The sequence below is a fragment of the Electrona antarctica genome (assembly GCF_951216825.1).
Source record: "Electrona antarctica genome assembly, chromosome: 3".
NCBI classification, from domain to species: domain Eukaryota; kingdom Metazoa; phylum Chordata; class Actinopteri; order Myctophiformes; family Myctophidae; genus Electrona; species Electrona antarctica.
This window is the reverse complement of record NC_136808.1, coordinates 20,105,838-20,120,714: the sequence shown is the minus strand read 5'-3', so window position 1 is coordinate 20,120,714 and position 14,877 is coordinate 20,105,838. Positions and strand designations below refer to the sequence as shown.

Below are 14,877 nucleotides of genomic sequence, written 5' to 3'. Positions count from 1 at the left end.
TCCCGGAAACGCTCTCCTCCGCCCAAAAAGTCCGCGGAGGTGGAGCTTCTTTTCCATCCACCAGCTGTCTAAAAACTCAGAATTTAAGCTGCGCGCAGTTTAAGAAGTGCGCAGCTTAAGACCGTTTTGCGCTAAGGTGTGGAGACGGTGTCTGTCTGTCTGTCTGTCTGTCTGTCTGTGTGACTGTGTGTGTGTGTATGTGTGTGTGTGTGTGTGTGTGTTAGAGCACAGAATGTGCTCATGTCAATGATTGGACATCATGTTGACATCAGATGTCATCATTGTGATGAACACATGCACAAGTGTGATTTTTTCATGTTTGTGGCTCAAGTTGAGTTTTAGCATAGTGATTCGGACGTGAAAAGGTCCAATGCCATCACAATGATGTGTCTGACTGACTGACTGTCTTGTCTGCGTTTGTTTTGTTTGTCTTGTACTGGTCTGTAGTGTCTGTTTTTTCTTTTAGAAAAAATAAGAAAATCCTATATATTGCTGACACATGAGTTTTACTAGCTATAGTATATTTACACGCACACGCACAGACACACATATATCAATTTTGTTTTCTCTGTCTTTAGGCCTACTGTTTTTTTCCCTTTTTTCTTTATTTTATTATTGTTACTATTATTATTATTGTTATCGTTTCATTGTTCTAGCTGTCCCTGTGTATGGCCACCTATGTGCATTGGTGATTTAGTTTAGTGTCTGTCTGTCTTGTTAGAAAATAAATACAAAAATTATCAAAAGATAATAATAATATGATAATGCATTTATTTGTAGCTCTTTTCCAAACCAGGTTACAAAGTGCTTTACAGAGCAGCATGACAACCATGAGAATTAAAACAGCACATAAACAATCAAAGGGTAAAATACTTAAAACAAGGACAAACACAATGAAAAGCTACAAAACACAATACAACTGATAAAAAAGGCAAAACCACTATAATAAATGGCCCTAAAATAATGAGCTATAATAGAGCAGCTCAGTTCACTAAATGCACTCCTAGTTACTTATAGTACTCAGTCACCTAATGGATAGGGGAATACTTTATTTTTGCATTTTCTTTCCGGAAAACAGAAACAAAGGCTGTAGTTTTCCATTAGCTTGAAACGTTCAACCTGTCTACAGCTCTCCTGAGACACACAGTAACCCACCTGTCTACAGCTCTCCTCTGAGATACAGAGTAAACAACCTGTCTACAGCTCTCCTCTGAGATACAGAATAAACAACCTGTCTACAGCTCTCCTCTGAGATACAGAGTAAACAACCTGTCTACAGCTCTCCTCTGAGATACAGAGTAAACAACCTGTCTACAGCTCTCCTCTGAGATACAGAGTAAACAACCTGTCTACAGCTCTCCTCTGAGATACAGAGTAAACAGCCTGTCTACAGCTCTCCTCTGAGATACAGAGTAAACAACCTGTCTACAGATCTCCTCTGAAATGCACAGTACAGTAAACAACCTGTATACAGCAATCCTCTGAGAGACAGAGTAAATGCATTACCCTGGGGTCGATTTGGTTCCATTTGTACACTCTCAAGAGTTACAGACCTGTAAGGGTCCATTTGGTTCCATTTGTACACTCTCAGAGTTACAGACCTGTAAGGGTCCATTTGGTTCCATTTGTACACTCTCAGTTACAGACCTGTAAGCGTCCATTTGGTTCCATGTGTACTCATTCATTGTGCTGCATGGGGACCCCCTGGAACTCAAGGACCCCCTTGGGGGTCCCAGGACCACACTTTGAGAACCACCAACAGAAAAAACTAGATCTAGTGAGACTTTTCCATGTCTGTGACAAATCTTTGATTATAAAAATAAACCGGTATATGGAAAAAATAAAATAAAAAAAATGTTCTCATTTTGAGTTTTTGGTAATATTATTGACCACTCATTTAAAAATAACATTTGACGAACATGTCCACTACAAGTCCTGGTTAGGATACCAGGACAACCTTTACACATTCATTCCATACGATCTTCAGAAACAGCTCCAGCGTCCTGGAGTTACAGGCGAGGCTACTCTAGGAAGGGGCGGTCACAGACTCACACAAGGCAACATGGTGTCATTGTCACACTGATAACTGTGACACAGATGGCTTTATTTTCCGGTATAATTGATTTGGTAGTCGACCCCGTAGCCGTATTTATAACTGATTTGGTAATCGACTTACCGGTAATAAGGAACAGTGTGTCTCTTATCAAGTTATCAGTTCAATAAATAAGGGACATGTGTTTTAGTTTACTAATAAGGAACAAAGTGACATGAGATGGCATGACGCCCCCCTGGTGGGCGCCTGGGAGTATTTCCATAAACAAACAAGCTAAAGGCCAGAGGTACATTCAAACCACCTGGTGTCCCCCAGGGATCTATACTTGGTTCACTAATTTTTTGACGACGAAAAAAGAGGGGACAAAAAATGCTATCTACAAGATCACAACGCTTCGCAACGCACACAATTTTAAGCAGCACACAAAAGCAAAGTAATAGATTCTCTGGGCGGCAGTGGCTCAGGAGGTAGAGTAAACCCAGCTGGTAGGTAGTTCCACAAACCATGTTCAATCCAATTCGGCTCCAACAAGGGGTTAAATTAATTTAGCTCCTATGCCACTCAAATGTGGAAAGCCCAACCAACAGCCGTTAAGAAATGTGAATCCCTAGACTCCTTCAAAACCGCCCTCAAAGAGCACTTACGGGCGGCTGCAATTCGAAACTGGCCCCTGTAAAAAAGTGAAAGTCCCCCCCCCCCCCCATGTTATCTTTTTTTAACTGTATGTAATGATTTATTTTGTTGCATAGGAGCTTTTTCTGGTTTGATCCTCGTAGCAGTTTTTGTATTGATCTGTACTTTCGTTGAACTGTACAATTTCTACAATCTGTTAATCTGTTGTACTCGGTATCGGAATCAGTATCGGGAAGGAAGAAAAAAAAAAGAAAAAAGAAAAAGTAATCTCATCTGGCGTTCAACGCCTGACAACACCGCATGTTGTGAGCTTGTAGATCGGCTCCGTTTTACGACAAAGCACAAGAAAAAACATAGGGTGCCAAGTACAGAGCCCTGGGGCACCCCCCGGTCAGGGTTGAGATTATATTAGTACCAACGGGGTCTCAGTGCAGCGGCTTCTCTAAAGGCACAGTGGTGAATACATACTGGAGAAGAAATACTAGTAAATGTGTGTGCGTGCATGCAGAAAACTCAGACATTCCATATACATTTATATATAAGTAAAATATATATAAAAAAGACAAAACCAAAAGAATTTACATTCTGTACATTTTGTATCAATTCCAATCTAAATGAGGAGGGAGGGGACGGGGTATGGGGTGACATGAAGAGAGATTATACAGGGTGATGTGGTGAATTATGTGTGTGTGTGTGTGTGTGTGTGTGTGTGTGTGTGTGTGTGTGTGTGTGTGTGTGTGTGTGTTAGAACTGGTCGGACAGAAGGTCACACAGTCGTTGGGACACCGTGTCTCTGCTGGTCCTCAAGGTCAGACGATACATCTGTGGACACAACACAGGGGTCAAAGGTCACATTATCTCATTTGATGCTACCATTGACTATGGCACTGTGGCTCCCCTTGCCAACAGATTGCATTGGGCCCTTTATTTTGAAAACCCTGTAATTCACCCCAGTGAACCGGAAGTAGTTATCGGCCATTACTGATCTGCCGGTCGCTACTTTCACTTTCATCAGTAGCGTTATATTGTAACCGTGAGGTAGTGCAGATTTTATTATTGAGCTCCTAAGATCGGCGTCATGTTCAATCACCTCAATTCAGAGAAAAACGCCGCTAAAGATCACGCTCATAATGGAAGTTGACGGAGGGAAAACATTTCATTGACGGACCACAGCGGAAGCGAGCGTTGCCTAGTGTCAGGGACGCTACTATACGGTAAAATATCAGCAATATCAATCTGAATCATTATTAATCAATAAATGACGAGCATGTCGTCATTGGAACAGATGGGAAAAGTAGCTAAACATGAGAAATCGCGCCATTGGCACAGATCTTTCTTGGGTCAGAGATCCTCTTAGCAGACCTTGTATTGAACTGCACTTTACTGAGCTTTTTTCTGCAAACTGTTAATAAAGTATTCAATCAATCAACTGAATCAAGGCAGTTCAACGCCATGGTGTGTGGGTGCGTGTGTTAGTGTTGCGCGGGCCGACCTGTAACCCGCAGGTCCCGCGGGTTAACCGCAGGTCGGGCTGGGCCGAGTCATGACATTTTCACTTTATTTGCGGGCCAGGTTGAGGCGGGTCAAATAATGTATACTGTGATTTTTACAAATGATTATTGTCGCCACGAGTCCTGGGATGAAATTTGCGCAGCCTATACCGGATTGTTGTGTTGCTGTGCTGGTTGATATCTCCTCTCTCCAATTATTAATAACTATTAATCGCCAAACAGCGCACAGCCGCACGTGCTCCCAACGCGCGTGCATGAGCACACCCCGCAGGCACGTAGTGGTAGCGCGGCCGCCGCCACACACATCATTGTCAACTTTTCTCACCACAACGGACCTTTTTTACCTTTTCCCTGTGCGTCCTTGAACAGTGGTGAGTTGTGTTTCATGTCTACTTAAGTCATCAATTAATGGTTGGACTCCATCTTGCCTCTTGTGTTCTGACTGAGTCTTAAGTTCTGACTCACTCCAGAGCGAGTGAAATATTTTATAACCACCAGCAGTCCCTTCCTTCAGCGTGTGTGTGTGTGTGTGTGTGTGTGTGTGTGTGTGTGTGTGTGTGTGTGTGTGTGTGTGTTTGTTTGCGCACACGTGTGTGGAGTGTATAAGTCCAAGGAGGACAAGTTCAAATAGTTTTTCTTAGGTCTTTAGTGGCGTTTTCTTTCAGCGTCTGTGCAGTGACAGTCCTGTTGTTATACTGTAGGCTATGTCTGCGACTCACGGGTGAGTCTTTCTTCTCTCCCTTCAACCTCTCTGTCTCCTCTCAATCTGCCATGTCGCTACGTGTGTGACAAATGAATGGCATCGATGCGATGCGGTGGTCGGAACACCCGTGACTATGCGTGCTTGCCAGTGATATTATTAGCCTTTAAGACAGTTTAGAAGCACCTTTTTTGACAAATAAAAGCCGCGTTCAAAGACATGACGTGCATTTAATGATGGCGGGTTGCGGGCCAGGTCGAGTTGTGAAAATTGATGTGGTGCTGCGGGGCGGGCTGAGCCGAGTCAGATTATTATCACATGCGTGACCTGCGGGTCATGAAAAACCCTGACCCGCGCAACACTAGCGTGTGTGCGTATGCATGTGTGTATGTGTGTACGTGTCTGTATGTGTGTGTGTGTGTGTGTGTGTGTGTGTGTGTGTGTGTACCTGTGCCTGTGTGTTGGGCTCCAGCCGCAGTAGACAGCCCACCTGGGTGGTCTTGGTGTGGATGACCCCCGCTCCCACGAAGTTGGTGGGGTTGGGGTCCACCCCGTCTAGGAGGGCTGCTCCGAAGCCTATGATCTACACATGCACACACACAGTCATCAGAATTTTGTCTCTTTTGAGCGGTGCACACCGCTCCAATGAAGGGCTGTGTGTGTGTCTGTTTAGACGATTTATACCCCAAAAATCATGTTTTTGCAACAAATGGTTACATTTTTCGCATTTTAGAGTACGACCCATTGACCCCTGTATGATTCGGGTCACACACTGCTGAGCCGCTGGGCCATTCACACTGAGCAGTCAGCTAAGTTAACCCGTTTCTCCCCAATTTATAATTATAAATATAACTAGAAAAGTCGGTGGTTGCCGCAGTCTTTACATAGGCCCCTCCCACTAATATTGCCAGCCAATTACAATGTCACGTCACCCCTGTGATCATGTGTAAGTAATTCGGAGGGGATTTATACCCCAAAAATCATGTTTTTGCAACAAATGGTTACATTTTTCGCATTTGCGGCGCCCCCTATGGATGAAAATAGAATTGCTTTTGGCTCTGGGTTGAGGAACCCACCCACCACATGTGATTCAAATTTGGGATGGATTGGACATTCCGTGATTTGTGGCATTTTTTGGCCGAACGATACGGACTACCAAAATGTGGTTGGTGTTTTAATCGGATAGGTCCGGAGATCATGTGTGCCGATTTTTGTGTGATTTGGACAAAATCTGTAGGTGGAGGATCACAAAGTGTGTTTTGAAGAAAATTCAAAATGGCGGAAAATCTATCTTGACGGAAATGGGCGTGGCCTATATGGGGAGATGCGTCATGACCCAAGAAATCCAGGGAAAAAGATTGTTTTATTTTAAGAGTTATAAGCCAAAACTTAAGTGGACTGGTATAGCGCCACCATGAATAACACTTACTTTGAAGAGCCAAATATCCGTAATCGCATCATGTTACAATGGCAAAATGCTGTGTGTGGTGTCATCACCGGTTGTTGTTCTCTCGGTCGGTGGTGGAAAAACCCGACCGTGAGTATCACAGTGCCTGCTGTCGGCCATTGAAAACCCTTGTCTTCCCCAGAAACGGCCCCTCAATGTCCTTTCTGAGATACAGGGCTTTGAATGCAGGGCTTAGCATGCAAGTGGATGCGCGCACATCTTCAAAATGGCTGCGGCCACTGTCCCACTTTGAGTGTTATGCTAACGAACGGTAGCTAACGATTTGATCGGATAAAAACATGGTGTATGAATGTGTGTGTGAATGGGTGAATGTAATGCACAATCTATGTAAAGCGCCTTGGATAAAGGCGCTATATAAATGCACCATTTACCATTTACAATATGAGGCACATTATGACGTAAATTTTCGCTTCATTGTCAATGGTGTTTACAAAACAAACATTGAACTAAAGACAAACATTAAACCTGTGTATAGGAGGGGCTAGCGCCCCTCAAAAATCAATCACAATAATCAATTCCTCCCAGGTTACCTTAGCTTTGGTGCTCTCTAATGGAGATAGAAGTTACCTTAGCTTTGGTGACCTCAGTGTCCATGCTATGTTGGGCTTTGAAGATCTTCTGCACCTCCTGTGTAGGCCTGAACACAGGGAGGAGGGGGCTTTAATAGGGCATGGCAATTTGTCTTACGCTCCCAGCTGTTTCATTATTATGTTATAACATAAGTTATAATAATAATTATAATGTGATGTTAAATATCTTATGTTATAATAGAAGTTATCATAATTATAATGTAATGTTATATATTGTAATATTAACATAATGTTAATGAATATCATAATAGCATGATTTAACAGCTCTTACGCTCCCAGTTGTTTCCATCGTTGAAAGAACTCCTGGCCGTTCATCTCTGTGGGCTGAAAGAACTTGTTGAGAGTCACTGGGAGTCGAACCGCAATGTTCTGGAGGACACCTCCGTACCTAACACACAACCATGTTAAAACACATTCTTGGCCAAAGCGCGATTTCTCGTTTTTATTGAAAAAACACTTGTTTGCCAAAACGAGAAATCTTGTGTTTGATTAATGTCATTTAATCCAGAATTATAGTATTTTATTTACCGTTGTTAGCATCATTCACGCACACGCACGCGATCTAAAGCATTGAGATAATCAGATTGAGATAAAGTACCATGTTTAGAGACAAATAAAACATTAATTCGAGGTCGCGCTATGAATGTTATTATTTCGGGCGGCAGATCATGGCCGTGCCCGTGACCGTGCCTGTGACCGTGCCTGGAGCCCTTAATGGAGGGCAATCACTTCCGGCTCGGCCGGAAGATGGCTCTTCTTCTTTGTTGATGTCGCGCATTTCGCTGGCACTGCCCTCACGATACCGCCTATGGTAACGGGCCAACGGCATGTAAACGGTTAAATAATACACATTAACAACTACACACAATGGAGAACACCGCCATACCTAACCTAACAAACAAGGAATTGTGGAGCATTGTCCAGAAAACCAAAACCATGTGTTTTAGGGAAGGGAGAAGAGTCTGTGATGTGTGGAACATTGACCAGGGTGTTTTAGGGAAGAAAGAAGAGTCTGCAGGGCTGTAGCTGACGTTTTTGTTGCCCTACGCACAACTATCTTCTGGTTGCCCCCCCACCTCCCGCCCGCCCCCCCCTGGACCGTGCTTCGCACACCTGCAAAATGTGGACAGTTTTTTCCCTGACACCGACCCTTAGATAATGCAAGATCGCCAATGTCTACCTCCCTGGGCTACATACTTAGAAACCACCACAATATTAAACCACAATTTATGTGCAAGTTAAACTGGTTATAATCACTGTGTGATAATAACAAAATTCGGTCTGTGACTGTGGGGTGACAGACATACAGTCTGACATACAATAGGCTACACGTGTGCACAGTTAATAAACAATGTCCTAATATGTCCAGAGTTCTTAAGTTAACATATTTGGATTTGCACATGACCTCTACGGCCACATCCAACACAAACACATGAAGCTTCAGCTGACACAAATCAACACCACGCTGTTTGTCCAAAACACACAATAACTCCTCTCCCACCAACGTTGTGTGTTCAACTGTTCATTTATCTTCAGCCATACAGAATCCATTTGACACAAATCAACACCAATGCTAGCCTGTTTGTCCAAAACACACTATCTGCTCTCCACGTTTCTACTTCACCACTTGTCCTAATGTTAGTAAAATAATAAACACATCAACATACCTGCACATTTGCAAGTGATGCATCATGCTGGAGCCTCTCTAAACGTCTGTTTCCCTCATTTTATTTCCTTCTCTTGTAACCGGCGGGGATGCGCTTTTGTTTCAAAACAAAATAATGTTGACAGTACACACGTGACTCTGCTACTACCAGACGGTGGAGACGGGAGAGAGAGGGAGGGGCAACTACAGCTGTGTCAGAGCACGTGGTGTCGTGGAGGCACGCAAGTAGCGTTGCAGGAGGAACATGTGAAAATAACAAAAAGGGGATTTGCTGCCTCGCTCATTGTGTTGCCCCTGGCGACGTGTTGCCCTACGCATTATGCGTATTGCGCGTACCCTTAGCGACACGCCTAAGAGTCTGGGATGTGTGAAGCGTTGTCCAGGGTGTTTCAGGGAACTGAGAAGAGTCTAGGACATGTGGAGCGTTGTCCAGGATGTTTTATGGAAGGGAGAAGAGTCAGGGGCGTGTGGAGCGTTGTCCATGGTGTTTTAGGGAAGGGAGTATAACTGAATCTAAGGTTGAGTAGCTGAATGTAATAGAGTACCTGAATGTAATATTGAGTACCTGAATGTAATATTGAGTACCGGTGCGTCTGTGAAGTCGGACACACACTCGATGTTGAGGACCTGTTGAACCTGAGCTCCTCCATCCACCAGGGGCTCCACAGGCTTGGCGTGGACATTCAGCTGTGGGGGAGGGGTTAAGGTTTAACTATGGGGGAGGTGTTAAGGTTTACACTGTGGGGGAGGTGTTAAGGTTTACACTGTGGGGGAGGGGTTAAGGTTTACACTGTGGGGGAGGTGTTAACTATGGGGGAGGTGTTAAGGTTTACACAGTGGGGGAGGTGTTAAGGTTTACACTGTGGGGAGGGGTTCAGATTTAACTATGGGGGAGGGGTTAAGGTTTACACAGTGGGGGAGGGGTTAAGGTTTACACTGTGGGGGAGGTGTTAAGGTTTACACTGTGGGGAAGGGGTTAAGGTTTACACTGTGGGGGAGGGGTTAAGGTTTAACTATGGGGGAGGGGTTAAGGTTTACACAGTGGGGGAGGGGTTAAGGTTTACACAGTGGGGGAGGTGTTAAGGTTTACACTGTGGGGGAGGTGTTAAGGTTTACACTGTGGGGGAGGGGTTAAGGTTTAACTATGGGGGAGGTGTTAAGGTTTACACATTGGGGGAGAGGTTAAGGTTTACACTGTGGGGGGGGGGGGGTTAAGGTTTAACTGTGGGGGAGGGTGTTATGGTTTACACTGTGGGGGAGGGGTTAAGGTTTAACTGTGGGTGAGGGGTTATGGTTTACATTGTTGGGGAGGGGTTATGGTTTACACTGTGGATGAGGGGTTATGGTTTACATTGTGGGGGAGGGGTTAAGGTTTACACTGTGGGGGAGGGGTTAAGGTTTAACTGTGGGGGAGGGGTTAAGGTTTACACTGTGGGGGAGGGGTTCATTTTTAACTGGGGGGAGGGGTTATGGTTTACACTGTGGGGGAGAGGTTATGGTTTACACTGTGGGGGAGGGGTTATGGTTTACACAGTGGGGGAGGTGTTAAGGTTTACACTGTGGGGGAGGGGTTAATGTTTAACTGTGGGGAAGGGGTTAATGTTTAACTGTGGGGGAGGGTTTATGGAGGAAAGGGAGAAAGCGGATGTGACGCCTCCTCCCCACTTCCGTTTTGTCTTTACAATTGCGCATATCTATCCTAATATAAATAAAAACCATCGAAGCAGATATGTCTTGCTGCTTAGCAGAAATGGAAATAAATAAATAAAATGTAAAGATATTTTAAAATCCATGTTCTTGAATGGATGTGTAATTCCAGATTGTGGAATAGTTGTCTGGCTACATGAGACTATCCTCCATGTACCTGCATATAGCCCTACCCAGCTGATAACAGTATAACAGTATAACCTACCTGCATAGACAGAAATGTTCTAAATGACTGGACCAATGTTCTAAATGACTGGACCAATGTTCTTATGAAAATGAAAGGATATGATTATGAATATGTATTTATGTAAATGAAATTATATGAGTATGACTATGTATTTATGTAAATTAAAGGATATGACTATCAAGGGGCTCCTGGTCGATGACAGATGATGAGAAGTTGTGGAACTGAGTTGACGTCTTGTTGCCGAAAAACACGTACATACGACCTGAAAACATATTTTAGAACATGTATAAAGTAAAAATGAGAAAACATGTATAAAAACATACATACAACATATGGTACACATACAACATGTAAACATATGGTTCACATACACAGGATCTGAAGAGAGACAACACATCACCCCTAGATGTAATTAATGATGAAATTATAACTCACCCAGGTTCTGTCTGTATTCTGACTTGAGTCCGATCTGCAGCAGCTGGTTCTCATAGAGCACACCGTTGTTCTTACACACAAACCTACATGCACGTAAACACACATTAGGAAGCAAGTTCAAATGATCCATTACACTTTAGAAACAAGTCAAAAAATAAACAACTACACTTTAGAAACAAGCCCAGATACAGTAAGCAATACACTTTAGAAACCAGCCCAAAATAATATATATTTAAGTGTGACAATTACAGAAAAAATAATAAAAAGCCCAGTCACTTCTAATAAGCGGACATGGCAACAGCGATGCAGAGGCGGGGCCTCTGGAGTCAGGCTCCTCCTACCTGGGGAAGTTCTCGTCCGACACAGCCGCTGCAGGGGGGGCAGAGACATCGATGGCCAGGGGGGAGTGGCCATCAGAGAAGACGTCCACTAGCAGACTGGCTGCCGCAGCAGGGGCGGGGCTTATGCCTAGCAGGTCAGTGGAAGGGGTGAGGGAAACCTGGGGGGGAGGAGTCATTTGGGGCGTGATGACGATGCAAGAGGAGGAGCAAGAGGGGGAGGGCTCACAACAAGCTCACAACAAATCACAGTGCAACGCGTTGTGAGCTTGTAGATGTGCTATTTTCAGCATGCAAACAAGTGTAAAATCAGGCTTTACGAAGCATCAAGGCACGGTCAAAAATACATCTTTGGCAAAAACCAAGTGCATTTAGTCAACTAAACATCTTATGATATTTAGTCGACTAAAACTAGACTAACACTAAACCATATCAGATGACAAAAATGTGACAAAAACGAAATAGATTTTATTCAAAAGACTAATTACTAAAACTACATCAAAATTTGCTGTAATCATCAACACTTAAGTCAAGACCTGGAGGTGTGGCCAATGCTGTTTGGCCACTCAAAACAGCCAAACAGCATTGGCCACACCTCCAGGTCTTAAGTTAGACCTGGTACTTAAGACACGCAAAATAGAGCCCTCAGAGTTACAGACCCATAAGGGTCCATTTAGTTCCATGTATACACTCTCAGAGTTACAGACCTGTAAGTGTCCATTTGGAACCCCCTCAAGGAACCATGAGGATGAGGGTCCCTGCCTGGACCTCACTTTGAGAACCACTACTAAAATATGTATGTATGTAATGCACTGCATGCATGACTGAATAAATAATATTCCCTAATAAAGAAAGATACGCCCGCACACTGAATATCTGCTCGGTACAAGGGTAGTTGTGTTTATTGAAGGAAACGTTTGGGTCCCTACAGACCTTCTTCAGGCATCATTCTTCTTCAGGCAACTCTTTTCCTGCCAGGAATGTCTTTGACGTCTTTTTTCCCAATGTTGAATCCTGCCAGGAACGTCTTTGACGTGCTTTTTGGGGTATTTATTAAAGGGGCATTCAGTGATTTGGGTGATTTGGAAAACCCCCTGGTCCGCCCCGTAACAAGATGTGCACATGCACGCACTACAGTGGGGGGACACGCGACAGGCCAACAGCACACACACAAGGCCCGCTCCCGCTCGATCATAATTGGTGGAAGGCCCCTCTCTATCCTGATTGGATGAAGGCTGGGCCACCTAGCCAAAAACGAAACCTACGTTTTTTTTACCTCCCCCCAGGGGTTAACTGGGGACAGGGAGGAACTCCTTATATGGTCAGCGCACTCTATAGTAGGGAGGATTATCACTACAAAACAAAAAAGAAGTGATATTTGAATGAAGTGAAATCACTGACTATATATCACTGTTGCTAATATCTACCGTAGGGTTCCCCGTCGCTAGGCAACGCTCGGCTCAGTGTATTTGACTGGACCAGATGGCCGCTGCATAGACTGCTGTAATGGCTGCCATCTTTAGTGGCAATTACATGAAATGTATCGTTACACCCCTACTTTAATTAGCAAACCACACACACAGCATGCATCCACTAGGTCCAACAGCACACCTAGTTGTCAGTTAGCACACCACACACAAACACACACAGCATGCTTTCACTAGGTCCAACAGTACCATTGGACCACCTAGCTGTCAGTTAGCACGCCACACACACACACACACACACACACACACACACACACACACACACACACACACACACACACACACACACACACACACACACACACACACACACACACACACACACACACACACACACACACACACACACACACACACACACACACACGTGTGCGGCATGCATTCACTGTACCATGGTGGGAGCAGAGAGCATGATGGGGGCGTGGCGAGGAGCGAGGGGGGGCGGCAGGTGGGAGGAGGAGCCATAGGAGGAGACAGGGCGGGGCCTGTTGGTAGGGAGGGGGGCGGGGCTGGCGAGGAGGTCCACCACCAATGAGGGAGAGGACTGACCCAGGATGACAAGTCACAGGGACAGACGGAATAAACGGAGAGAGCTTCATAATTTGATGAAGCAGTGTATCCACTATCCGGTAGGACAGTGGGTCCCAAACCTTTTAGCTCAACACCCAAAAAAGGAATTAGATGTTTGCCCAGGTGCAGTCTAAATGTCAGGTCGGTGGGTGCAGTCACTACCTTGTATACATGGTTATAAATGTCAGGTCGGTGGGTGCATTCACTAACTTGTGTACATGGTTATAAATGTTAGGTCGGTGTGTGCATTCACTAACTTGTGTACATAGTTATAAATGTTAGGTCGGTGGGTGCATTCACTAACTTGTGTACAAAGTTATAAATGTCAGGTCGGTGGGTGCATTCACTACCTTGTGTACATAGTTATAAATGTCAGGTCGGTGGGTGCATTCACTAACTTGTGTACAAAGTTATAAATGTCAGGTCGGTGGGTGCATTCACTAACTTGTATACATGGTTATAAATGTCAGGTCGGTGGGTGCATTCACTAACTTGTATACATGCTGGTTATAAATGTCAGGTCGGTGGGTGCATTCACTAACTTGTATACATGCTGGTTATAAATGTCAGGTCGGTGGGTGCATTCACTAACTTGTATACATGGTTATAAATGTCAGGTCGGTGGGTGCATTCACTAACTTGTGTACATAGTTATAAATGTCAGGTCGGTGGGTGCATTCAATACCTTGCTGTCGGTGTTGTCGCCGTGTTCGGTGCCTCCATTGACGTTGCGCTCCTTCTCCTTCTCCCTGCGGACCTCGTCGATGTCGATGGGAACGTTGCCCGGACCCTTCTTCTTCTTCAGCTTAGCCAGGATGGATGACTCCCTCTCTGGGAACGGAGGCATCTCCTCTAACACTGTAGCCTGGGGAGAGAGGGAGGGAGAGGAAGAGAGAGAAAGTGAAACAAAGTAAACAAGGTAAACAGTAAACACATACATAGAATGCAGAGAGACAGTGATCACAGGTAAACCAAGAAGCTAGCATCAGTCTAAACAAGATACTATCTAAATAATAACATATTCAAATAATAAGAAAAAAACCCCGGATGGACCCGTCACAATTTGGTTTGATTTCGATCCGAACTTTTTTGTTGCGCTGCACGGCTGCAGTAATCTTATCCTAAACCAGCCTAAAACATTGCATACGTTAAACGGCACTTCATTGCGTTTCTCTTTGACCAGTGCAGCACTGTCGCACCGTACACGCGGTCACACGGGTCTTCTCGGATCCACTCGGGTATCACACAGATCGGGTACCCACTGATTTTATTCCTTGACCCATGCCCTCATGTTCAATAACTGTTATCCTGTTTTCCTTGATGATAAATTGTGTGCTTTTAATCGTGTAATGTTCTTTTTTTTGCTTGTGCCGTTTTATATTTTTGTCTACTGTTATGTAGCACTTTGAGAATCTGAGGATTGTAAAGTGCATTATAAATAAAATCCATTATTATTATTATTATTATTATTATTATTATTATTATTATTATTATTATTAGACCCGTGCGCCGTGCGGGTCTCGGGTCTTGGG

At 44.3% G+C, this 14,877-nt stretch overlaps 1 protein-coding gene across 1 annotated transcript in view; it reads right to left on the bottom strand.

Moving 5' to 3' along the window:
- Window positions 1-733: 733 nt before the first annotated feature.
- The window catches only part of LOC306920519 (AP-2 complex subunit alpha-2-like), a 32,583-nt gene continuing 18,439 nt past the window's right edge, over window positions 734-14,877 (bottom strand). Inside the window, exons 15-23 of the mRNA XM_079497320.1 lie at window positions 14,031-14,210; window positions 11,292-11,449; window positions 10,951-11,033; window positions 10,689-10,777; window positions 9,187-9,311; window positions 7,227-7,343; window positions 6,933-7,002; window positions 5,346-5,480; window positions 734-3,508 (exon numbers count right to left, since the gene is read on the bottom strand). Coding sequence (XP_079353446.1) covers window positions 3,431-3,508; window positions 5,346-5,480; window positions 6,933-7,002; window positions 7,227-7,343; window positions 9,187-9,311; window positions 10,689-10,777; window positions 10,951-11,033; window positions 11,292-11,449; window positions 14,031-14,210 — 1,035 coding nt within the window. The 3' untranslated portion in view covers window positions 734-3,430. The remainder of the gene's footprint in view (window positions 3,509-5,345; window positions 5,481-6,932; window positions 7,003-7,226; window positions 7,344-9,186; window positions 9,312-10,688; window positions 10,778-10,950; window positions 11,034-11,291; window positions 11,450-14,030; window positions 14,211-14,877) is intronic.